The 26,808-nt window shown below is 38.0% G+C and overlaps 1 protein-coding gene across 10 annotated transcripts in view; it reads right to left on the bottom strand.

Annotated features, from left to right (window-relative positions):
• The window catches only part of LOC127673655 (zinc finger protein 431-like), an 826,992-nt gene that overhangs the window by 705,693 nt on the left and 94,491 nt on the right, over positions 1–26,808 (bottom strand). Inside the window, exon 5 of one of the 10 annotated variants that reach the window (XM_052169438.1) lies at positions 24,113–26,057. The exons of the other annotated variants lie outside the window; for them this stretch is intronic. Coding sequence (XP_052025398.1) covers positions 24,692–26,057 — 1,366 coding nt within the window. The 3' untranslated portion in view covers positions 24,113–24,691. Of the gene's footprint in view, positions 1–24,112; positions 26,058–26,808 lie in introns of those variants that run through there. 10 annotated transcript variants of the gene reach the window in all.

Raw genomic sequence — 26,808 nt, 5'->3', positions numbered from 1 at the left:
GAATTTACTATTGTCATTCTGCTAAGTGAGCATATTATCGAACTGCCTTCCAAGCATTCCTGTTTATACCTTTTGATCAATGGTTTTCTCAGTGTCTTATGTCAGCAGGCTAGGGTTGATGTAGAGATTCACAACTGATCAGTTTGCAGAAATCAAATGGCTATGAAGTGTTTGTCCCTGAGTTGGACATTGATGTTGCCCCCTTTAAGGCTTAAGGACCACTTCAGAAGAGGCGATCAAAAAGAAGTGACACTCCCTAAAATAGTGGGCTATAGGTATTAGACAGTTGTTGTTACCACTGACATGTGGGTACCACTCATCACACTTTTATATATATCTTGCCATGCTGCTGATTGTTGTCTCATAGGCGTTGCCCCTGGAAGGTGCTTCCTCCTTCACACCTCCGGCAGCTTGCCCAGTGCTTCCTAGAACCATAGAAACTATACCACAGGAAAGAGGCTTTCAAAGCAGCTCAGAAGGTAATGTTTACACATAATGTCATGTATATGTATGTATGTATATATATATATATATATATATATATATATATATAATAAAAGAAAATTACACATAATATTTACACATAATGTGCATATTATATATATATATATATATATATATATATATATATATATAATACAAGAAAAAGAAATTATCAATGTAAGAGTGCATGAGACATGGGAGAAGTTTCAGAGAGAGTAACTCGGAAAGGCTGTTGGGAGGCAAAAGAGGGAGGAGTGATACAATCCTCTTTCAATCTGAAATATATTTTAAAAGTTAAATGGAAAAGAAAACAGTAACTAGAGGTTGGAGAGTCATGCTACAAAATTCTGTCATGACCATGATGAGGTCATCTCACTCACAAGCTGAGGGCAGTTGTGCTTGCCTGTGAAAGACCTGACCTGATTGGAGCACTCACTCCCTCACCGCACTTGAGGGAGGAGTGCATGAGACCCCACATTACTAAAGAACTAATGGGCACAGTGTTGGAGTGATGCTTTTATGCATGCTGTAAAGAATATGCTTGCATTATTCAAATGTTGATTTCTATGCTACCAATATATGAACCATACTTAAAGATAGCAATATGTCTAACTTTATTTAAAGATTATACAGATATTCATTGTCAAAATGACACACTACTCCACTAATATGTGCATTTTTATGTTTTCTATGACTTTAATATAATTTTAATATAAATGACCCAAACCATAAAATAGTTAATTATGTTTTATCAAATGTTATAATTTATACATCTAAAATGATCTATTTGATGAAGTATGATTTAAATAGATATTTGCAGTTACTGTGAAAGTCAGAAGTATTTGAGGTAACAAAGCTGACATAAAAATAAGCAAGATAATTAAGGATATGTGAATGGAAATGTAGAAAAATCCTTTAAATATTTTTTATTATTTATACTGTATTATGTCTCTAAGTTCTCATTTCCCAGTATTATCATAACATTATCTGAAGTGAGAAACTCAGATTTATAATGATGTGGTTTCCTATAATACAGATAATATGAGGTTCCTGCAAGTGGACTCATTCCTCCAAAGGCCTGATTTAACATCAACCATTAGTATACGAACATGTTGTTTGGAATATATAACTGTACAAATAATATAATATTACAAGAATGAATTCCTTGTAATATGGTATTCCTATTTAATAGAAAGTTTATGTTGTACTGATAAAAAGGCTGCAACTCTACAGTAACTTACATTTCCAATTTATATTGTAGGTTCAAGTTTTTTGCTATGACAAGTTGTTTTCATATAATATATCTTGATCATGTTTCCCCTCTCCCAAATCTTCCCAGATCCTACCCACTTCCCTACTCACCCAACTTTATACTCTCTCTTTGACTCACTTCCTCTTGCTTACACTCTCTTCCTAAACAAATTAAAAACAACAAACAAAAAACTAATAAAAGAAAACAAAGGACTACCTACCATCAACCATGCAAACATGGAGTCCATTTTGGTGTTGGCCAACTACTGCTGGACACGGAACCTATCCTGGAACAGGGTTGATACACTCAGTGTGTCTCCATTGGATAAAACTGATTTTTTCTTTCACAGAAAGTATTAATTATAAATATCTTCTTGGTTGGCAAAGGGTCTTTGCTTCTACTTCCCTTTCTCCATGCTGAAATTTTATGTTGCTTGAAACTATATAGATCTTAACTGTGCTATCACAATGTCTATGAGTTCGTATGTACATCAGCCCTGTTGTTTCTAGATGATGCGCTTTCCTTGGAATCTTCCACCACTTCTTGCTTAGATATGTAGATTGTAAACCTTTGCTATTTTCCTGAAGAATAATATGCAACTTTCTCCACCTGCATTAAGAATATGTGAGGAGATGGGTGTTATACTGTCAGTACAGTACTTCAACCTTATCCCTTGTAGATCCCAGTAGCGGTCTACGTATTAAGTGCCTTTGTATAAATTACTATCAAGCTGAACCAGAGGAAGGGCTGAGAGACAGGGTCCAAGTTTTGTCTCATTCTCTGTTTTTCCTGGACATTTGATCAGTGCTTGTCTGACTGTAGGCTGCCATCACTGATCAGGAACAGTCTTTGCAACATTCCCCTCAGCCTTTCCTCTATGAAACATTATTATAATCTAATTTTTTGAAAATTTATCTGAGTTATATTAAAGCTTGGGGAATAATAAAACAAGTAATAGTTGCCTATTCATTGTTTATGAGTATAAAAACAGACATTTTCACTCTTCTCTCATGTTCTATGCTTGTCTACCCTTAGATGTCGCCACTGGAATCACGTAATGTAGTATAGTTATTTCTTCTAATGGTTTTGTTTCTAATTACAAGCAGGCAGTAATAATTTGAACTAATAAAAAAGCTGATAAATAGAGTTCTGTAAAATAGACATCTTATTGAAAAATTTGGACAGATAAGTAAGTGTCAAAAGCCAAAAGGCACTACCAACCTGAGTTCATGAAGCACTAAAACTAGACATAGAGAGAAGGAGGACTTTGCCAAGGGAGTTTGGTTGATGTTTCTATTGTGTCCCTCAAGTTTGTGTCACATTGTAATGTATTCTGGTTGTATGAAGAGAGTGCTTTATAACACCCATCTCCTTACATATTCTTAATGCAGGTGGAGAAAGTTGCATATTATTCTTCAGGAAAATAGCAAAGGTTTACAATCTACATATCTAACTTACCTTTTTTTGAGTTCCATCACTTTGATAGACAATACAGAAAAATATATAAGTGCTTAATTCCCTATAAAATACTTTTAATTCATAATCCTCACTTTCTTCTTTAAAAGTAAACATCTGTAAACTAGAATCTCTGTGAAGACTTTGGTGACTGGGCTTACATGGTTTGTGTGTTTGTTTGTTTGCTTTGTTTTTTCTATTTTGTAATATGGCAACACTTTATTGACTTATGCAATCAACATCCTGTAGCTAGACAGGCTTCATTGTGTGTACAATGTCCAGTGAGACCTCAGTCAGTGTGCTCTTTCTAGATGATAACATAGTCTAGACCTTTTGCCTTGGCAGCTATCCAAGCTGCTAATACAAATTAGCAAGATAATTGACTCTCCTGTGGCCCCAGAAAGACGCAGGACAAACATGTCTAATGGAATTATCTAGTTATTTTTAACTGGACCTGCTGGAAACAAATGGTTGATTTTCTCATCTACCAAAGAACTGTGGTTAAAAAAAAAAAGAAATTCAATACTGATCCAAACAAAAAACAACCTGCAAATAAAAAGCTGTAGGACATAACCCCAGATCGCCCAGGTCTCTGTGTCTAATGGACATTCTTGGGAATTTTTCACAGACCTCCTATTTCTGGTGGTATTTCTTAATCCTAGACTTCCTCATTATAGCTGTGAGAAACACTTTAAATATAAGTAGTAAAGCACTGTATAAGGAAATCATGACCCATTGGATAACTGCCTAACCCACACATTTTTTAAACATGCGACATTCCTTTAGGCTAATATTGCCAGTAGACTGGATTATACTGTTTTTATTTAAGACTGATCAGTACAGGTAGTTTTATTATCCAAGAAATAATTGGTTGTTTACTGAAGTACTTAGGAGCACTTACCATTGTATGGGTTTTAAAGTAAATGAAATAATTTGTGCACGGGTGAAAAGGTCAAATCTTCCTTTATTTGCTTGTCTTCTTCCCAGTTCAGAATGGGGAAACAGCTTCTGGGAATAAAAAGAGATCAGATGATATTGCTCTGTGGTCTGCACACTCTTTGTACAATTCTTTTTCTCTCTACTGTCAGTACCACATTTGTGTTATTTATGGATTAGAAATTACCATTTTAAAAATGAACTAATCTTTGACTAGCTTAAAAGTTACAACACAGCACACAGAAAGAGAGACAGTAGTAGGACTTCTTGAAGGACCAACTTCATACCAATATAAAGATTATCTTTAGAGCATCCATAGTACTTTCCAGGTGGGAGATATGCTCATTTGGAGAAAATGAGTATGAAGCATTCCCTCAAAGGCAAACGTAAGACATGTCGTTACTTTTGGTATGAAAGTTTGTATTTATCAATAGCACCAAAAATGCCCTTTCTTTTAGGCCAATATGCAAAACCCAAAAGCCTAAATGCAGCAAAATAAATACAACTTTTTAAATATTATTGTATATGTGATAAAGTTTTAATGAATCTTTTAAAGGTAGTCCAAAGATTCTAAAGGTGAATAAATTCACTAGGTTATGACCTTGGATACCAAGGTCTCTGGATACCAAGATCCCAATGCTGTGTGAAAGATCAGCAAATACAGCCTTTGATACTCAAGAAGCACTGTACTCTCTGACAACTGACAGTGCTGAACTTGCAGTCTTTCTGGTGACATCACAGGACACAGGAGGAGAAGAACTGCTTTGCTCGGATCTTCTGAGTGTGTGGTCATTGTTCCAGCATTGCTCTATCCTTTGCAATACCGTCATGGAAACAACCTTAGGTTTCAAAGTCATGAAGAAGCTTCAAAAAGTGGAGTGCTTTTAATAGTTTATTTACTTCCATTTTAGGTGTACAAGGTTCTTGGTTTTGTTTTTTGTTTTGGCCTGCATGTACATAAGTGTACCACATCCACATGTGCGCCTGTTCTTCATAGAGGCCAGAAGACGTGGTCATTGGAATTAGAGCTACAGATGTTTGTGAGCTCCCTTGAGGGTTCTGGGAATACAGTCTGGGCCCTCTGCAATAACAGCAAGTACTCTTAACAACCAAACCATCTTTGCAGCCCCAAGAACAGTGCTTTCAAACTGCCCTGTAAGAATGACACCAAGAAAATCAATTTGGCTTTTATTTTAAACAACTGAAAAGTTAATACACAGGTAATATGAGAAGTAACAACTTGTGAAAAAGTTTTTCTTCTCTTCCATTTGTGTCAACCATACTTTTGAGTAAATAGGGTACTTTTCTACAAATTACTTCTTTCTTTTTTTTAAAGATTTATTTATTTACTATTTGTATGTACACTGTAGCTGTCTTCGGACACCCCAGAAGAGGGCATCTGATCTCATTATGGATGGTTGTAAGCCAACATGGTTGCTGGGATTTGAACCCATGATCTTCAGAAGAGCAGTTAGCGCTCTTAACTGCTGAGCCATCCCTCCAGCCCAAATTACTTCATTCTTAAAACAATTTCATAATTTAAAGATGTTCATTGTGCTAGTTTACAGTTGGAAAATATTATGAGCATACTATGCCAGCAACATAAATGAATATACTAGTGTCTTCCCACAATGATAGAATTTATAGAATAACAGAATATTCACAAGCCACAGTTGTTTTCCAGACAGTTGTTTGTTAGGGAGTCTTGCTTTGCTTGGTATCTGGCTAAGACAGATGTAAGTTCTTTGATATAAATCTTAACCCAGTGAACATATGTTATATACCAAATAGTAAATATACATACAAATGTAGGTTACAGAATGTCTAGAAAGGGTTAGGGAGGCTATAGCAGGGTTCAAGAATTTCGAATAGATCTAGTTGGCATCAGCTAGGATCCAGAGAGAGATGTAAAAGTCTCTGGCATAGTAGTAATTAGATAACTAACGGTGCTAGAGGTCTGCTCAGACACAGGTGTAGATTCACAGTGACAGGTTGGAGCCTTGACTCAGAGTTGAGTCTAGCTGCAGAAGTTAAGTACAGGTTTAGAGAAGCTATGGCTCAGCAGTTAAGGAGCAGTTGCTATTGTGTTCTTTTTATGTAGTGTTGGTGAAGGCATCCCCTCCCTTTTTTTGTCTATTGCATCTACCAGTTTTTGTGTCTAGTTTTTATGATATCACTTTAGTATACCTTCACAATTCTACAGTTCCAATTGATTTCGATCAATTTATAACATTGTAACTTTTCTGATTTTATAAGTCAATCACTACCTCTGGGTGGTGCTATACAGATGCTGTGTGCAATATTCAACAAAGTATAGAATCAAGAAATGCAGAATGCTGCTTTTGTGCTCAAAATATAGTCTAAGGATGCTTATAGAGTGAAGAGGCTCAGGGCATGGCATGGCCTGAAAACGTACTGTTTCTGTGGTAGAGGGTAACTTAGGAAACAATACAATGAGGTACAAGAAGAAAGGAGGAGTGGCCCCTGGTTCTGGAAAGACTCAGTGAAACAGTATTCGGCAAAACCAGAACGGGGAAGTGGGAAGGGGTGGGTGGGAGGACAGGGGAAGAGAAGGGGGCTTACGGGACTTCCGGGGAGTGGGGGGCTAGAAAAGGGGAAATCATTTGAAATGTAAATAAATTATATCGAATAAAAAAAATAAAAATAAAAAATAAAAATAAAAAGTAGACTTGAAGTCTCTAGGAAAAAAAAAGCAACCTAGCCAAAAAAAAAAAAAAAAAAAAAAAAAAAAAAAAATAAGTAGAAGGGAGGAAACAGTCAAAATTAGTGCTGAAGTGTATCAAATAAAACAAAGAAAAATACAAAGAACCAATGAAATCAAGAGCTAATGCTTAAAAAAAAAAAACCATCACGATAGACAAACCATTAGCCAAACAAACCAGGAGACAGAGAGACAGCATTCAATTTAACAAAATCAGTAATGAAAAGAGAGACATTACAACTGACACTGAGGAAACTTAAAGAATCATTAGGTCTTACTTCAAAAGACTGTACTACACAAAAGAGAAAATCTTTAGGAAATCAGTACTTTTTCTAGACAAACACAACTTAATAAAAATAAATCAAGACCTGTTAAACTATTTAAAAAGCCCTATAATGCCTAAAGATATACAAACTCTCATAAAAGTCTCTTCAACAACAACAACAAAAAAGAAAAACATAAAAAGCAACCAAACAACAACAACAAAAGCAAAGCCTAATACCAGATTGTTTTAGTGAAGAATTCCAGCAAACTTTTAAAGAAGAGATAATACCAACAAAACTCATTCAGTGAGGCTACATTTACACTTATATGTAAACCAGGCGAAGATGAGATCTCATTAAACTGTTAATAGTTCAAAACCACAACATACAGATTGGGGAAATGATCTTAACTAACCCTACATGTGATAGAGAGCTAGTCTCCATAATATATAAAGAGCACAAGAATTTAGACTAAAAAAAACCTGAATAGCCCAATTAAAAACTTATGTTCAGCCGGGTGGTGGTAGCCCATGCATTTAATCCCAGCACTTGGTAGGCAGAGGCAGGTGGATTTCTGAATTCTAGGCCAGCCTGGTCTACAGAGTGAGTTCCAAGACAGCCAGGGCTATACAAGGAAACCCTGTCTCGAAAAACAAAACAAAACAAAACAAAACAAAACAAAAAACTGATGTTCAAAGATAAATAGAGAATTCTCAATAAAGGAATCTTGAATGGCCAAGAAGCCCTTGAAGAAATGTGCACCATTATCAATAGCCAGGGAAATGCAAATCAAAATGACTCTGAGATTCCATCTTACTCCCATCAGAATGTCAAAAATAAAAAACTCAAGGGACAGTACATGTTGAGAATGTGGAGCAAGGGGTCATATCTGTTGAGTTTGCAAACTGGTAAAAACACTGGAACACAATCTGCAAGTTAATCAGAAAGTTGGAATTAGTTCTAGCTGAAGACCTAACTGCACTGCTCCTGGACCTATACCCAAAAGATGCGGCACAATACCACAAGGACATGTGTTCCACTATGTTCATAGCAGTTGTTAGGATTCTGCCTATGCTCCACCCCACAGTTACCTGGCAACATCCAGGTAGGTCTGGCCCACTATAAAAGGGGCTTCTTGCCCCTCCTCTCTCTTATCCTCTTGTTCTCTTGTTCTCTCTTGCCCTCTTGGGCTCTTCCCTCCCACTTTGCCTCACCCCCACTCTCTACATGGTCATGGCTGGCCTCTGATTCTCTTCTCTCCCCTCTTTGTACGTTTCTCTGCCCCTGCTACTCTTGAAACTCTCCTCCACATGCCCTGAATAAACTCTTCTGTACTATGACATCATTATGTGTGTGTGTGTGTGTGTGTGTGTGTGTGTGTGTGTGTGTGTGTGTGTGTTACCACACGGGAAGGAATGCCTTCCTAGGCATGGGCCCAATGAGGCACCCCTACCCCCACACCTCCCTGACACTTCTTTCTCTTTTTATGATCACAACAGCAACCTTATTCATAATAGCTAGAAACTGGAACTAAAGGATTGTACCTTATCTGAAGAACATGATTTTGCCACAGAATGCTACACAGCTTCCAAAATAAAGACATCATCAATTTGCAGAGAAATGGGTGGAAGTTGAAAATATTATCCTGAGTGAGGTACCCCAGACCAAAAGACATACAAAGTATGTAGTAACTGAAAAGTATATTGGACAAAAATTACAAAATACCCACGATATACCCCCACAGAACCCAAGAAAGTTGAACAAAGAAGGAAATCCCAAGTCGGGAGGCTTCAATCACACTTAGAAGAATGAAATTGACATGGGAGGGAGAAGGAGGGAGCGCTGTGGGACAGAATAGAGGAAGGGAGAAAGGAAGCATGATCAGGTATGGGAGAGACAGGAGAAAAGCCCAGGGGCCAACAGTGTGAAAGGCAATATGCAGCTGCTGGGTGGTAGAAGGGTGACTTTCAGAACGTTGTAGAGACCTATCATGGGCTACACTCTAGGGTCTCAGAATGGGTAACATTAGCTGAAACAGTGGGAATATGAAATTGAAGAGACCACCTCTAGTCACAATCGGCAGGTGGAGAGAAGGAACTATGTGGGAGAGGAGACACCAGGAGGACAATGGGAGGGTTCAGGATCAGGTGTAGGGGGGGCAGAGGACAGATAGACAGATGGCCATGAGAATGTATGGTAATCTGCAACTGAAGGAGGTGAGGAGGTAGCAAACATCTAGAACTACCTTCTGCAAGCATCAAGTTCACTCTGTGCCCAGCCTGGCTTAACCTTATTGGAACAGAGTGACATGTTTCCTGCCCCTAGGGCAGGGCCATGGTGTGAACTTCCTAGAATGTTCAGGGCTGCTGTGGTCAACAGGCTTGCTTGCATAATACTGTACATTTTTCATGTTCCTCTGAGGAATGTTCTCCTGTTAAGATTAATGACTTCATCATAATTAGAAATGGCTGGAGTCCAGGAGATAGGGAGTGTTTGTGTCTCAACAAAATGGTGAACACTGGTACCTTTAGACAAGCACTTAAGGGAAAGAATTCTAAATATATGAATTTGAAAATTTATAATTTCTCAGATAGTCAAAAATGATGATTCAATTTGAATTATGAGGGTCTTCAATAATCTGAAGGAACAAAAGCAGCTGCACTGTTAACCAACTTGATAGAAAATTACTAAAGAAGAATATTAAGATTTTTAGGGAGTGGTTATTGACAGTGATTGAAGGTGTTTGTTTGACTGTTTGTTTCTTTGTTTGTTTAAGTTCACAAAGTCAGATAAATTCCTGAGTTTGGAATCAGCCTAGGACAGAACAAACTTACCCTATAGCCTGGTGAAAATAGTAATTTCAGGACACAGTCCTGCCCAACCAGCCTATCTTTGGTGCTTGACAAAAGCAGACAGATCTTTGAGTTATTTTGAAATTTTAAGAAAACATGTATGCCTCCTATCTCCTAAGAATCAAAGCATTGGGGACACGGGATGATGATTCATAAGCAAATCAAAAGGAAAGCATGGAGTAAATGACTGGATTGGTAGGTAAAATTAAACACTGTACCTGTATTCTTCTTGAGAGGATCAATCCAGAAAATTTTGAGGACCAATAGAGGGAAAGGCTTGTGGAATGAACAGAGAGACAGAGAGAGAGAGAGAGAGAGAGAGAGAGAGAGAGAGAGAGAGAGAAGGGTGGCAAACAGGAAAACAGGACATGGACAGAGAGACCTCTTAGAATAGAAGTAAGCACAATAACTCCAGAGAGAAAACAGAACAGAGAAGCAGACTGGAAAAGCTCTATCAAGCAGAACACAGGTCATCAGCTTGGATTCACTATTTTTCTTATCACTACCTCCAGATACTACTTTTTTCTCTCAGAACCTCTCTAAGCTAAGCTTTGGCACCTATAAACAGACCCACATACTGTTAACATATAACATGTTTCCCACATGATATCCCAGGATTTTTAAGCTACAAGAATACCACTCGGTATCCCACACGATTCCCCCTTATGCACTCACTCCCACTGCAGATTTACCCCTTTAAACCCTGAAAGGCTTTCCTCAAGTTTGCCATTCTTTTTAGCCAAAAAGAGACAACATAAGAAATGTGAAAATACATGTATTTTTCCAATCACAGTGCAGTCTAGTTCAGTGGAAAAGTGTCCTTGTTAATAGTCATGATACATTATTCCCAATTTACTCATTTTGTATTAAGGAATGTTACTATTGCTGATGTTTCTATACAATTGACCTGGAGATAGGGACTTTGAGGATTATTTTCGTATTTGGAGGACTTAAAAATCTCTATCAGTGAACATTATATTTATCTCAAAATTTCAAGAAATGACACAGCTATGTGTTTATATTTATTAGTAGCTATAAAAATATAAGTTTAAATTCTTCACAGTGGAAACTTTAATTTCATGACATACTACCCTAAATGTAGATGCTCCTACCACTTCTAATGCATTACACACCTCTCTTGTTTACTCAGTGTGCACCTTGACTGTTAACTGGCCTTCCAGTTATTGGTGATGCTATTACAGAAGTCATTAAATTTCTTCTGATTGATGGCAGAAGTATATCCAGTCCAAATAGTCATAGTCTTATTGAACTATTTTGATCAATGTATTCATTTTTATTTATTTGGGTGGGTGAGTATGTGTGTTGGGGTGTATTATATGTGGGTGTGACTGTTCCTCTCTGTTCCTTTTATCTGTTCCTACATCTTAAGTCTGATGCTTCTATTCTTCTTTTTTCTTTTATATTTTTTTAAAGATTATTTTCTTTATTATATGTAGGTAGACTGTAGCTGCTCTCAGAAGATGACACTCCAGAGGAGGGCATCAGATGTAATTGGGATGGTTGTGAGCCATTATGTATCTCCTTGAATATGAACTCAGGCCATTCGGAAGAGCAATCAGTGCTCTTAACCACTGAGCCATCTCTCCAGCCCCTCTTTTTCTTTTTTCAATGATTACTTTACAGATTTATTTATTTCTTTTATTTATTTATTTGTTTGTTTGTTTATTTTACACATACACTTTTGAACCTGCTCAGTGTCCCCCTTCTCATCACCACCTCCCATAGTCCCTTCTCCCTGCCTCTGTCTTCTTGTAGTGGGCAGGGGCTCCAATTGGTATCCTCTGTCTCTGGAATTTTAAGTCTTTACCAACATAGTTGCATCAGTTTTGACTGAGGCCAGACAAGGCAGAAGAGCTAGACCACTGTAACACTTACAAGAAACAGCTATTGGGAAAAACTCCACATGATATCCAAGGTGCACATCTGAGATATATATAATACTCAAAGTTGGAGCTGGAGCAGTTAGACAACAAAAGGTGGTCAAAGCATACAAGTTGGAAATGAAGAAGTCAAGATATCAATATTTCTGGATGATATGATAGTAAACAAGTGACCCCAAAGTTCAGCCAGAGAATTCCTGCAGCTGATAAATGACTTCAAAAAAGTGGTATATATAAAATTAATTCAAGGACTGGCTAGATGGCTCAGTGTTTAAGAGAACTGACTGTTCATCCAGAGGTCCTGAGTTCAATTCCCAGCAACTACATGATGCCTCCAAACCATCTGTAATGGGATCTGATGGCTTCTTTTGGTGTGTCTGAAGACAGTTAGAATGTATTCATATAAATAAAATAAATCTTTAAAATATAATATAATATAATTAATTTAACTCAGAGCCCTCCTTTACGTAAAGTATAAATGGGCTTAAAAAGAATTAGGGAAATGACATCCTTCACAATAGTCACAATAACTATAAAATGTCTTGGTGTAACCCTAAACAAGGAAGTGAATGATCTCTATGACAAAAACTTCAACTCTCCCAAGAATGAAATTGAAAAACTCAGATGATTGAAAGATCTCCCATGCTCATGGATCATCAGTATTACCATAATGAAAATGCTCATCTTACCAAAAGTGGGCTACAGTTTAAATTTATTCTTTAGAGATAGAGCAATTATCAACTTCATGTGGAATAACAACCCAGGACAGCAGAAACAACTCTCAACAATAACAGAACTTCCTGTGGAATCATCATTCCTGACTTTAAAGTTTTAAACAGAGCAGTAGTGAAAAAAACTACATGGATTTCCTACTGAGACCTACAGGTATATCAATGGAATAGAACTGAAGACAGAAATAAATCCACAATCCAATATTCAATGAATCTTTGCAAAAAACAAAAACAATGGTAAGTATTTTCAACAAAAGAAAGTATTTTCAACAAATGGTGCTGGTTCAACAATTGTTTTAGAAGAATACAAATTGATCCATTTTTCTCCTTGTACAAAGCTCAAGTCCAAGTGCATCAAGGACTTCATTATCAAGTCAAATGCTTTGATTCTAATAGAAGAGAATGCATCAGCACAAGGGAAATTCTCCTTAACAGAATATTAATGATGCAAGCTGTAAATTCAACAATTGACAGATGGGACCATATAAAATTGAAAAGCTTCTGTAAGGCAAAGCACACTGTCAATAGTACAAAACAGCAACCTAAATGTTGGGAAAGATCGTTTACAACCTTGTATCCAATAAATGGCTCAATATACAAAATAAACCAAGATCTGGATAAGATAAGATTTATAAGAGAACCAAATAACCCTATTAAAAATGAGGGACAGATTGAAACAAGGATGCTCAACTTTGGAATCTCCAATGGCCATAAAGCACTGACAAAATGTTCAACATATTTTATCATCAGGGAAATGTTATCAAAAAGACCCTGAGATTCTTGCTCACAAGAATTGGAGTGACTTCAATAAAAAATTCAGAGGACATAATATGCTGGTTAGGATGTGAAAAAACAGGAACACAACTCCTCCGTTCTCCATGGACTACAAAGCTGGAACAACCACATTGGAAAACAATCTGGTGGTTTCTCAAAAAATAGGAATACCTGAAGACCCAGGAAACCATGGAATTCCAAGAAAAAAAGAGTCTAGAAGCCTCTTTTTAGATGAGAGTCCAACAGACTGTGTAGACAAAATGCAGATATATTTTGCCTTCAAGATGAGGCATCTAAAGGCACATATCAGGCAGCATGTAGTTACTTCCCTTGAATAGAGTATCTAATGGGGGATTACCGAAGATTTAGAACACACTTTCTCCCTCCCATGCTTGATCAAACCTTTTCATAAATTACAAATCTCAGGACATGTCAGCTGAGGTTAATTTGCAACATTTCATAAAATTGATGGTGTTTTTAAGATGGTAGTTAATAAATCTACAGAGTGCCTGCACTGTTTTCAATGGTAAAGCATTTGTATGACAGAAATAGTGAATGCCCTTTTGTTCTACTGACATTCTACATCCATTTTCATCCTCAGTGGCTAAAGTTGACTTGAATGCCTTATGCCTTCAAAATGGGGTTAAGTTCCTCATCTCCTATTAGTCCATGTGATTATTTCCTGAGTGATTGAGATTCTCCTAAGAATATCTTTGTCTAAGACTGTATTCTCCTAATTTGTCATCACACAAGCATCAGCTTCACGGATACAACCCACCAGTTATGTGGCCCATATAAAGACTGAGATCTACATCTCTTACATATGACTCAGGAGCCAAACCTCCACCTTGTGTATGCTCTTTGGTTGGTATCTAGTTACTGTGAATGCCTAGGGGTGCTTGTTTTTTGATACTGTTGATTTTCCTGTGGAGTTCCCATCCAATTGAGGGACCTCAGTCTTTCCCCAAACTCCTCCATGAGTGTTGCCAATTTCAATTCAATGTAAGTTTGTGGGTCTAGGCATGTGTTTCAGTCTGTTGCTGGGTGGATATTATCAGAGGACAGTTATGCTGGGCTCCTGTCTGCAAGTGTAACAGAGTATTGTGAATACTGTCAGGGATTTTTGCTGCCTCGTTGCATGGGTTTCACTTCAGCCATTATATCATTGACCATTCCCTCAGTCTCTACTCAATCTTTGTCCTCTCAGGTATTAAAGACAGGATACATTTTAGGTTGAAAGTTTTGTAGTTGGTTTGTTCTAAAACCAACCAACCAATATATCCTTGAGACTGAATCCATGTCCAAAACTGATCAATTGGCCAAGGTTCTGAGAGTAGGTGAGAACACTACAGAACCTGCATCATAAATGTTCCACTAGAGCCATGAACGTCTAGCAGCATATGTTCCATGAGTGCTTGGTTACTGAACTGCATCTAGTATATACTTTCACACTGAGTGCTGGGTTAAATAAAGCACTCTCACCGTACGTGCATTATGGATAATTGTATACAGGTATGAGCCTCATGCACCATGACCACTGCAAGAGAGATGTCATCCTACCATAGACTATGTACAATATATGGTAGGTTTCCACCATGGGTCATGGGATATACACAGTATATCCAACATGAATGCAGGGACACAGGCAAGACCCTCCCAAAATATATACTCAATATGTGAGGAGTTATAGGCACATGCCTTCCACAGAGTATGTGCCATGAAATATGCTTTCTAGGTAATGATTTCCCTTGATATATGATCCATGACTTCTAAGTTACCAAAGTGAGTATTATACTGAAACTTTGGGGGAAATGATAGGTTACAAGTATGAGATTCACACAACACATGACTCATGAATGCTTGGACACTATTGCCAAATTTCACTATATGGCTTGAACATCTCCTAGAGCAAAAGGACACTTGAAGGAGATGAACGAGATATAATTTGGACATTAAGAGATGACAATGTCAGCCGGGCATTGGTGAAACCTGCCTACCAATCTGTTGCACAGTCACAGAAGCAAAGATGACAGCCGAGACCCACTCTCTTGTAGTTGTATTTGGGTATGTACCTCTGTGGCCCTGATCAGCTCTGGATGCAGGCTGTGCTGACTGTCTCCTCGCTGGCTGCTGTATATTGGGGTTTCCTGCACTGCTTAGAGATGGTGCACTCTTGCTGAGGCTGTTCCTGATCCAGAGGCTAAGACTGGAAGGCTCTTGCCAGAGGCCTCCAGACTGGATCCTCTGCTCTGCAGGGCCGGACTCACCAGTGCAGGCTGCCCTTTCCTATCTGGCTGCTGGGTGTATCCAGAAATGTTTTCAATGTAAATCTTTTTTTAATCACAGATCTTTCTAATTCTACCTTCAATTAACTTAGAGTTTTTATATGTACCATTTTATTTGTAAAATTTTCCATGAAATAGTCAAGCTTAACATGTTTCTCTATATATTTCTCGAATTTTACCAAAAATCTTCAGTTTTATCTGAAAATGTTTATAATTCCACCGTCAATAAACTTAGAATTATCTTTATGCCTATCACTTTATCTGTATAATTTCTATGATAATCTTAAATTTTAACATGTTTTTCTATGTATTTCTTCAATTTTATCAGAAATATTTTCCATGTAAATCTTCAAGTTTATCAGAAAATGTTTATAATTCCACTTTCAATCAACTTAGGAAAACTTTTATGCCTACCATTACTACATCTACATAAAATTTTTCTTGATAATCTTCAATTCTAACATTTTTAAAATTTCTAACACCTAAAATTTTTTTACAATTTTATCAGAAACATTTTCCATGTAAATCTTCAATTCTATCATAAAATGTTTCTATTTCATCTTTCAATTAATTTAGCCATGTTTTACATGTCTACCACTTTACTCTCTAATTTTCCATGAAAATTGTCAATTTTAACATGCCTTTAGGGAAACTATAGTCACGCTATCCTCCACAGATCCAGAGAGGTTATGTAAAGAGAAGAGGTACATGGGGATGAATGCATCTCCTTGTTAAGGGGAACGTGAATAGACTCTCCAGGTAGACTGAGGAAAATGGACAATGAATAAGGAGGAAGCATTTGCAGGATGGTATATAGGAAGAGAGTACAATACAGGGAGAAAGAGCTGGTATTAGAGACCACTTGGTGGTTAGTATAGGAATGTAGGATACTGGCAATTTTCAGGGAAAGATGACAGTGATCCTAATGATCCTGATCTTGCCATCTTTTATAGGCAGCAAGGCTTCAAGATTGGGAACAGGATACATAGCCTAGGGGACCAGTAAATAATGCATGCCGATTTTACGAAAAACATTTTGCTCTATGGACACTGAAAAAAAAATGGCTGCGTTGCTTTGGGCAACTTCCATACAGATCACCAAATGTGAAATGCAGCCTTGGAGCCTTCAGTCCTCTGTTCTAGTCTCTTTGTGGAGAGAAAGTACTCCTCAGACCACAGAAAGCAAGCCTTGGCACAAACCAAGCTAGAAAATCCTCAACCTATAATCTCTTGTGCCTCATGCTGAGCCAAGTTAGTAACAAAACTTGTTGAGTGTAGGGCTGGTGAGATGGCTCAGCAGCTAAGAGCACGGACTGCTCTTCTGAAGGTCCTGAGTTCAAATTCCAGCAACCACATGGTGGCTAACAACCATCTGTAAAGAGATCTGATGCCCTTTTCTGGAGTATCTGAAGACAGCTACAGTGTACTTACATATAATAAAATAAATATTTAAAAAAAAACTTGTTGAGTGCCAAAAAATATTTGGTTTAACTTGGGGTGCGAGACTTGAGAGAGAACACAATCCTTACACTGCCTGGATTTCGGGAGCCTCACAAATATGTAAATAGCAAAAATGGGTCTTGTGTGGGTCTTAGTAAGGGCCTTTCCTTATGTTATGGCTATTACCTTTCTGAATTGAATAACCCCTTTCCTGAGAACAGATGTAGCTCTGATTCCTTTGCTTAATCTTGATGCTCTTTTCTTCCCATTGGCTCGCTATGTACTTCCCCAAATGAGGACTTTGTCCATGTCTTTACTATCTTGTTTTGTTTTCTTTCATTTGAGTCTCCTCTTTGAAAGAACCTTTTTTAAAAGGAGAAAACAGAAGAAGGGGTGGCTTGTCAAGGGAAGGAGAATAGGAGAGGAAGGGTTTATGTAACTGGAATAATTAAGGGGAAGAGAAACTGTGGTCCTGTTATATTGTATGAAAGAAGTATATATTTTCATACACTAATTCAATATTTCTTAAACGAAAATGCAGTAAAGAAGGAAAAGTAAAATGAACAAAGCAAAATAGTGAAGACTAGGAAAGAATGATTTGAAAGATAGAGTTCTCATTCTTTAGTGAAGAGAATCACCATATAGTGGATACTAGTGGATAAGTGGATATCAGCCCAAAAGCTCATGAATACGCAAGTTACAATTCACAGACCTCAAGAAGCTCAAGAAGTAGGAATACCAAAGTGCATATACTTTGGTCCTTCTTAGAGGGGGGATCAAAATACCCATAGTTCACAGCCAACCAATGGACGGAGCATCGGGTCCCAAATGTAGGAGCCAGAGAAAGGATGTAAGGAGCTGAAGAGGTTTGTAGCCCCATAGGAGGAACAATAAATAATATGTGCCAACCAGTACGCCCAGCACTCTCAGGGACTAAACCACTAACCAAAGAGTACACATAGAGGGACCTATGGCTCCATATACACATGTAGAAGAGGATGGCCTTTGGTCCTGTGAAAGCTCGATGCTCCAGTGTAAGGGAGTGCCAGGCCAGTAAAGTGGGAGAGTTAGGTTGGTAAGCAGGGGTGGGGGATAGGATAGGGGGTTTTGGAGGGGTAACGATGAAAGGGGATAACATTTGAAATGTAAATATCTAATTTTTTTAAAAAGACAGCATTAGCATCACCAATAAGATGAATCTCAATCTCTCTCTCTCTCTCTCTCTCTCTCTCTCTCTCTCTCTCTCTCTCTCTCTCTCTCTGTCTCTCTCTCTGACACACCAGAAGAGGGCATCAGAGCTCATTATAGATGGTTGTTAGTCACCATATGGTTGCTAGGATTTCAACTCGGGACCTTCGGAAGAGGAGTCAGTGCTGAGCCATCTCTCCAGCCCCAAGATGACTCTCCTTATGGTTAAAAAATGAACAAAGAAAAGCAAATAAGTGAAGAGAAGGAAAGCATGACTTGTCAGAGATTATTCTCATTTTGTTGTGAAGAGGATCACCATCTGTCTTAGTCAGGGTTTCTATTCCTGCACAAATATCAAGAAGCAAGTTGGGGAGGAAAGGGTTTATTGAGCTTACACTTCCACGTTGCAGTTCATCACTAAAGGAAGTCAGGACTGGAACTCAAGCAGGTCAGGAAGCAGGAGCTGATACAGAGGCCATGGAGGGATGCTTCTTACTGGCTTGCTTCCTCTGGCTTGTTCAGCCTACTTTCTTATAGAACCCAAGAGCACCAGCCCAAAGCTGGCACCACCCACAAGGGGCCCTCCCCACTTGATCACTAATTGAGAAAATGCCCCACAGCTGATCTCATGGAGGCACTTCCGCAACTGAACCTCCTTTCTCTGTGATAACTCCAACCTGTGTCAAGTTGACACACAAAGCCAGACAGTACAATTGACCCCTTGTCAACTTGACACACAAATACATCACTATTAAGCCTCAACCCTTACTTTCTTATTCATCCCCAAGATCTAAATTACTTTAAAGGTCCCACAGTCTTTACATATTAAAAGTTCAATCACCTTAAAATGTCCAATATCTTTAAAATTCAATGTCTTTTAAAAATTCAAAGTCTCTTAACTGTGGGCTCCACTAAAATACTTTCTTCCGTCAAGAGGGAAACATATCAGGGCACAGTCACAACCAAAAGCAAAACTCAAACTCCAATGGTTCAATGCCTGGGATCCAACTCACGATCTTCTGGGCTCCTCCAAGGGCTTGAGTCACTTCTCCAGCTCTGCCCTTTGTAGCACACACCTTGTCTTCTAGGTTCCAGCTGCCTGTACTCCACTGCTGCTGCTGTTCTTGGTGGTCATGGCATGGTACTGGCGTCTCCAAAACACTGCTATCTTCCACTGTAATGAGGCTTCACCAATAGCCTCTCATAGGCTCTCTTCATGGTGACAAGCCTCTGCTCCTATGCATGACCCCTTCAAGTCCTGGGCCGTCAATTGCAACTGAGGCTGCACCTTCACCAATGGCCTTCCGTGGCCTCTCACTGTGCCAAGAGCCTCAGCTGCTCTTCATGACCCCTTCATGCCTTCAAAACCAGAACCATCTGGGTGACTCTTACACAGTACCAAGTCCAGCCACAGCACAAAATACAAATGTGGCTATCTCTGGAACACACTCTCTATGCTCTCAAAAAACACTTCCCAGAAGATTTCACCTCAGTGATGCTGGTCTCTTAATAATCACCGTTAATTTCCTAGCTCCAGCTAACCAGCATCAATAGTCCCATTAACACAAGGTTTGCTTTAGTGGTTCTAGTATTTTGTTAATCACAGCTGACTCTTCAGCCCCAGCTAACCAAAACCACAGAATCTTCACAATCAAAACATGGCCACTGTAAGAGTCTTTAATCTTTCCTCTGAAATTTCACAAGCCAGGCCTCCATCTTCTGCACTGTTCTCAACATTATCTTCCAAGCTCCTACAGAACTTTCCAGAACTCTCAACACCGAATAGATCTTCTAGCCCAAAGTTCCAAAGTCCCTCCACAGTCCTCCCCAAAACATGGTCAGGTTGTCACAGGAATACGCCACTATGCTGGTACCAATGTGATATTTTGTGGAAGAGACAAACGATCAAGGTCCCTTCTAACTAAGTTATGACACAGGGCAGGAGAGTTAATATATCCTTGAAGCAAAACTGTAAAGGTATACTGCTGGGCTTGCCAACTGAAAGCAAATTGCTTCTGGTGGTCCTTATGGACAGGTACTGAGAAGGCATTTGCCAGGTCAATAGCTGCATCCCAGGTTCCAGGAGATGTGTTAATTTGCTCAAGTAACGAAACTACATCTGGTACAGCAGCTGCAATTGGAGTTACTACCTGATTTAATTTTCGATAGTTGGCCCTTGGGAGGCAGAGGCAGGTGGATTTCTGAGTTCGAGGCCAGCCTGGTCTACAGAGTGAGTTCCAGGACACCCAAGGCTACACAAAGAAACCCTGTCTCGAAAAACCAAAAAAAAAAAAAAAAAAAAAAAAAAAAAAAATTCAATAGTCAACTGTCATCCTCCATGATCCATCTGTCTTCTGCACTGGCCAGATAGGAGAGTTAAAGGGAGATGTGGTGGGAACCACCACCCCTGCATCTTTCAAGTCCTTGATTGTGGCAGTAATTTCTGCAATTCCTCCAGGAATACGATACTGTTTTTGATTCACTATTTTCTTTGGCAAAGGCAACTCTAAAGGCTTCCATTTTGCCTTTCCAACCATAATAGCCCTCACTCCACAGGTCAGAGAACCAATGTGAGAATTCTGCCAATTTCTGAGTATATCTATCCCAATTATACATTCTGGAACTGAGGAAATGACCACAGGATGTGTGCCAGGACCCACTGGACCTACTGTGAGTCGCACATCAATCAAAACACCATTAATCACCTGTCCTCGATAAGCCCCTACTCTAAGTGGAGGGCCACAATGTTTCTTGGGATCTCCTGGAATCAGTATCAATTCAGAACCAGTATCCAATAGCCCCCGGAAAGTCTTATAGGACTTTATGACTAGCTCATTTGTAGGCCCTCTCGAGGTCTCTGAAATCAGAAGTTTTACATTCTAGAATGTGAAACACACACACACACCCACACACACACACACAAAGAATATATGTATGTATGTATGTATGTATGTATGTATAGATACACATATAAATATATCTATCCATCTAGATATATACATACTATATTTTAGTTTTGTGAAAAGAATGTAATCCATAGGCCACAGGAAAAGTTAACTGTTTATTCAATTAGAAAAATATCCATCCTTCCCTCTAAGAAAAACTATTATTTGAATAAGTATTCCAGAAATGCAAACTACATATGTAATTTAATAGAGCATTAATACATTACTTATATATCAAATATTAACTGCTTTGTAAAAGATGTTCAGTTTAAAAAAAAACATTCTGCAAGTCAAAAATGAAAGGGTTACCATCTGAGATGGGTTATATACTTGGGAGAAAAGAAATAGATGAGTCACTTGTCTAAAGCTATTGCATTCTTGTTCAACTACCATTTATGGTCATTATTTAAATACAAACAAAAATAATTCTCTGTTTCATAATGTCATTTTTAGTTTTTCATTCACTCGGACTTCTTCTCAGACAGTTCTCATTATATCCAAATAAAACAAATTTCTGGGTTTTAATACTATACTATACTTAGCTATTTGCTTCTCAACTTTCTGAAAACTCTAGCTGTAAAATGCTTAATATTTACATTATCTTCCCCACATACAAAATAAAAGAATATGACAAAAACACTTTTAATGTAAATGCTTTAGCTAGATTCTGTGCTTCCTCTTCTCCATATTCTATTTCAACCTGTAATGCAGACAAGATGACTGAAGACTCACATTTACCTGAACAACGAGAGTATCATTAGAGAGTCAGACTGATACTGCTTAAGTGTATTATGAAATTTTCTGACTAATGGGGCATAGAATGTAGGGATCCTTTATAAGTGTATAATGCTTTGAAAAGGAAACTGATAAATATTAACTATGAGTACATATGCATAGAAATTAAGCAAACCCAAACCTCACAACTTCAGCAATAATAGCTCAAAGTGAGCTTGAAAACTGTTAATCTTCTGACTGTCCGGAAACTACTTACCTCTTGTCCCAGTAGAGAGGCCCCAGTGTCTACATACCTGTGCGGTAGAAGGAATGTAAAAGAATTCTCATAAAATATAGCTGAAGGAAGATCCCTATCACCTTTTTTTCTAAGAGTTTCTAAACACTTAGTAAAATTTATCACACAAAACTGATTGTGGAATGCAATCGTAGGAACTTTCTAGAAACCAGATGTTAGAGTTTTAAATCTTCCTTCCCGATGCACACTTTGTTACCTATAACCCTGTTATGCACACTGGGCAATGATATTATAAGCAACACAGCTTCCTATGACCAGAGCTGTAGTCTCTCCCTCTCCAGAGGAAATTCACATTGAATGACCCTCAAATAGATAAAACCAGGTTTCATACATTCCAATAGAATCACTGTGATGGTCCAGCTAAGTCCCATCAGAAGGAACTCTGGGAGTTTAGCCATCCTGTGTTTCCTGGTGCCCATCCCCCAAACACAGCACAGTTTATGGCCTACCTCACACCTCCCTCCACCTGGATCAGAGGAGAATCCTGGAAAGAATCTGTGAGCTACAAGCTCTTCTGCTTCTAATTTCTAGATTTACCCAGAACCCTCACTACCTGTGACCATCCAGCCTGGAGACTGCACAATATACCCTCCTGTACTGGAAGATTAGAACTCCAAAGACTCAGACAGAATAGGCCTCCATATATCTTCTCTCAGACATTGTGGGAAGACACAGATCTACTCTTGGAAACTTTTAGTTTCATAAAATCTTCCTGTGTTCATCATCCAATGAGCAGGGGCCTCTGCATGCACAAAAATTGAACAAGTGTCCTTATGGTAAGATGGAACATCTGTTGGATTTGTGCCTATGACCAGATTAGTTGGCTCTTGAGGTGGATAGATTCACAGATTTCTGAGGAAACAATAAAAAATATAACATGTGTAAAATCTATCAGCCCCACATTTTAAATGTACTTTTGTCTAAGATATTGCAATTTAACAGTCTTAAAATATTTACCTCTAAAATGCCTATGTTCTCCAAAAAATGTCTCCTCGGAGTATGTGGAAAACTATGTTTACATTTGAAAGTTTATTACATATGGTGAAAATCTGTATATAAAAAAAAAACTTAGCCTAAAACTTGTAACACAATATTTATACTTAAAAGTGGGAAAACTCTGCTTGTTAAGGTCAAAGTCCACCCATGATTAAATAGCCTTTTGAGGCTTAATATACAACAGAAAACAGCCTTCATTTTGGGGGGCTTCTTATTTTCTGTCCTTGTCTAGGAAATTTAGAGGATCCACACAGGCCTCCACCTTAGAAATGTCACAGTGACTTACTTGGAATATAGGATTAACTAACTTCATCATGATAAGTAGCCATTATCTTAGCTTCTCAGATTCTTGAAATGCTTGCCCATCCTAATGAGGCATTTTGGTACTCTAGGCCTACAGCTTTGCCCATTCTGGAAGTTCCTATCTCCAGTCCTCCAAATTATATAAGCCTTGAATCACTATAAGTAGAACTGATCTCACTCCCTTCAGCTGGAACTGGATTAATCATTCATTGTCCATACGCACGGGATTTGTGAACCCCAAGTTTGCTGTCCTGCTTCCACTGCCTGCATGGATCAAAATCAGATGATCCTTGAGGGCAGGGAGACATATAGTGAAAATTCTATACATAGGTTACCTTAATTTGTTACAGTTAAATATATATTTGATTCAAGTTTTGGTTATTATGTGTAAATGTATGCAGTTCCTCTTTTTTAAAAATTCTCTTACTTAATTCTCATCTCATGCTTTATATCTGGACCAAAGTATGACTCCATTCACTTCTCTACATCCCTCCCAACCTAACATCACACCCACATACTCAACCATTTCCCTTGAAAAACAAGCAGGACATTTGGGATATCAAATGAAGCGAACCATATTTTAATAAAAATAGGCACAAAGCCTCATATCAAAGCTAGTAGACCAATTACGTAGGAGGAAAAGGAATTCTCAAGACACCCCCACTCTCAAGGCAAGAGTCAGACACCCCCACTCACTATAATCTCATGACTATGTTTCATGCCTTAGATGGTGACTGCTAGGAAATGGCTTTATTAAATTGATTACATTTATAGGGTTCTCTCAAGAACGTGTTTTTTAAATTCCTTTACAGACCACCATAACAAGCAAAGCCTTTACCACATTCACTGCATTATCAGGATTTCCCTTCAGTATATGTTCTTTTATAATTTTGAAGAAGACTATATCGTGCAAAGGCTTTGCCATGTTGGTCACACTCCTAGGGTTTCTCTACAGTATGTGTTTATGTGGGTTTGAAGGTGACTGTGTCGTGCAACCACACATTTTATGCCACATTGAAGGTGACTGTGTCGTGTTTTGCCACATTGATTACATAGCGCTATGATAGCACTATTATCCAATTATGTGTCCTTTTATGGATTTGAAGATCGATGTTACTTGCAAAGGCTTTATTACATTAGTTATATTCATAGTGTTTCTCTCCAGTATGTGTTCTTTTATGCCTGTGAAGATGGCTTTGTTGTGCAAAGGCTTTTCCACATTGGGTACATTCATAGGGCTTCTCTCCAGTATGTGTTCTTTTATGGTTTTGAAGAGTACTGTGATATGCAAAGGCTTTTCCACATTGGTTACATTCATAGGGTTTCTCTCCAGTATGTGTTCTTTTATGGTTATGAAGAGCATTGTGATATGCAAAGGTTTTTCCACATTGGTCACATTCATAGGGTTTCTCTCCAGTATGTGTTCTTTTATGCCTGTGAAGATGGCTTTGATGCGCAAAGGCTTTTCCACATTGGTTACATTCATAGGGTTTCTCTCCAGTATGTGTTCTTTTATGTATTTTAAAATATCTGTGATGTGCAAAGGCTTTGCCACATTCATCACATTCATAGGGCTTCTCTCCAGTATGTGTTCTTATATGCCTGTGAAGATGGCTGAGACCTGTAAAGGCTTTGCCACATTGGTCACATCGATAGGGTTTTTCTTCAGTATGTGCTCTTTTATGGATTTTTAGATAGTTGTGATCTGCAAAGGCTTTGCCACATTGGTCACATCCATAGGGTTTCTCTCCAGTATGTATTCTTTTATGAATTTGAAGATTGTAGTCACGTGGAAAAGCTTTGCCACATTGGTTACATTCATAGGGCTTCTCTCCGGTATGTGTTCTTTTATGCCTGTGAAGATTACTATGAAGTGCAAAGGCTTTCCCACATTGGTTACATTCATAGGGTTTCTCTCCAGTATGTGTTCTTATATGAGTTTGAAGAGTGTTTTGATGTGCAAAGGTTTTGCCACATTGGTCACATTCATAGGGTTTTTCTCCAGTATGTGTTCTTTTATGCCTTAGAAGATGCCCGTGATCTGCAAAGGCTTTGCCACATTGATTACAATCATAGGGTTTCTCTCCAGTATGTGTTCTTTTATGGATTTGAAGACTGCTGAGTCCTGCAAAGGCTTTGCCACATTGATTACATTCATAGGGTTTCTCTCCAGTATGTGTTCTTTTATGGATTTGAAGATAACTGTGAAATGCAAAGGCTTTTCCACATTGGTTACATTCATAGGGTTTCTCTCCAGTATATGTTCTTTTATGCTTTTGAAGATTACTGTGATGAGCAAAGACTTTATCACAATCACAATCATAGACTTTTTTTCCAGAGTATGATCTTCTGTGTATTTGAAGACCAGAATAAGACACAAAGGATCCAGTATGCATGCTTTTATGGATCTGATGGTTATTGTTTCTTGCAAAGGCTCCATCATATTGAACACATTCACAGGGTTTCACTCCAGTAGTAACTGGTTCATATCTTTGAAGATGCCTGTGATATAAATAGGCTTTAACACATTGGATATATTCAGAGAGTTTTTCTACACTAGGACTTCATTTAAACCTTTGTATGTAATTGTCACATTACATTACATGTATAAGATTTACCCTAGTCATTATACTAATAAATCATTTATCTGTATGGATTTGTTAAACAATCTTTGCTAATTGTAGAGAAGAATCAGATATAATAAGGTTCTATCGCTTTGTTTATATTCTTGGTCCTTTTCATCATTATGGGTATTATTAACATCTTCAAAAGATACTTATGATGGTAAGAATATTTATTACATGGCTTAAAATATAGTATCCTTTTTCTATAGTAGGATTTTACATATTTGAGCAAATGTGCAAGCATTCACATCCTTACCACAATGATTGCATTAATAAATTTTCCTATAATGTGAGCCATACAGTATTTGCAAGTTAAAAAAGATAAATAGAAACTGTCTGCATTACCGATATGTCATAGGGATTTTCTCTATTCTAAGGTTGTTGAAGTATTCACAATGAACTTGTGAAATCAATTAATTATCAACCTTCAGAAGTTTCAACAAATTTATTTTAAGTAGGGAAAACTACATATCTTCTAGCTGTCCTCTTAGAGAACTATAGATTTTATGTCAATATGCCATAGGCAGAGTATTGTATTATTTATGTTCAAGGGATAGATGATAGCTAGATTAGATAGATAGGTAGATAGATAGATAGACTGATATATAGGTATACAGACAGAGATAAAG

The sequence above is a fragment of the Apodemus sylvaticus genome, chromosome 23 (assembly GCF_947179515.1).
Source record: "Apodemus sylvaticus chromosome 23, mApoSyl1.1, whole genome shotgun sequence".
Lineage (NCBI taxonomy): Eukaryota > Metazoa > Chordata > Mammalia > Rodentia > Muridae > Apodemus > Apodemus sylvaticus.
Note: the sequence above shows the minus strand (reverse complement) of the source record. Positions and strands in the feature narration are given on the sequence as shown.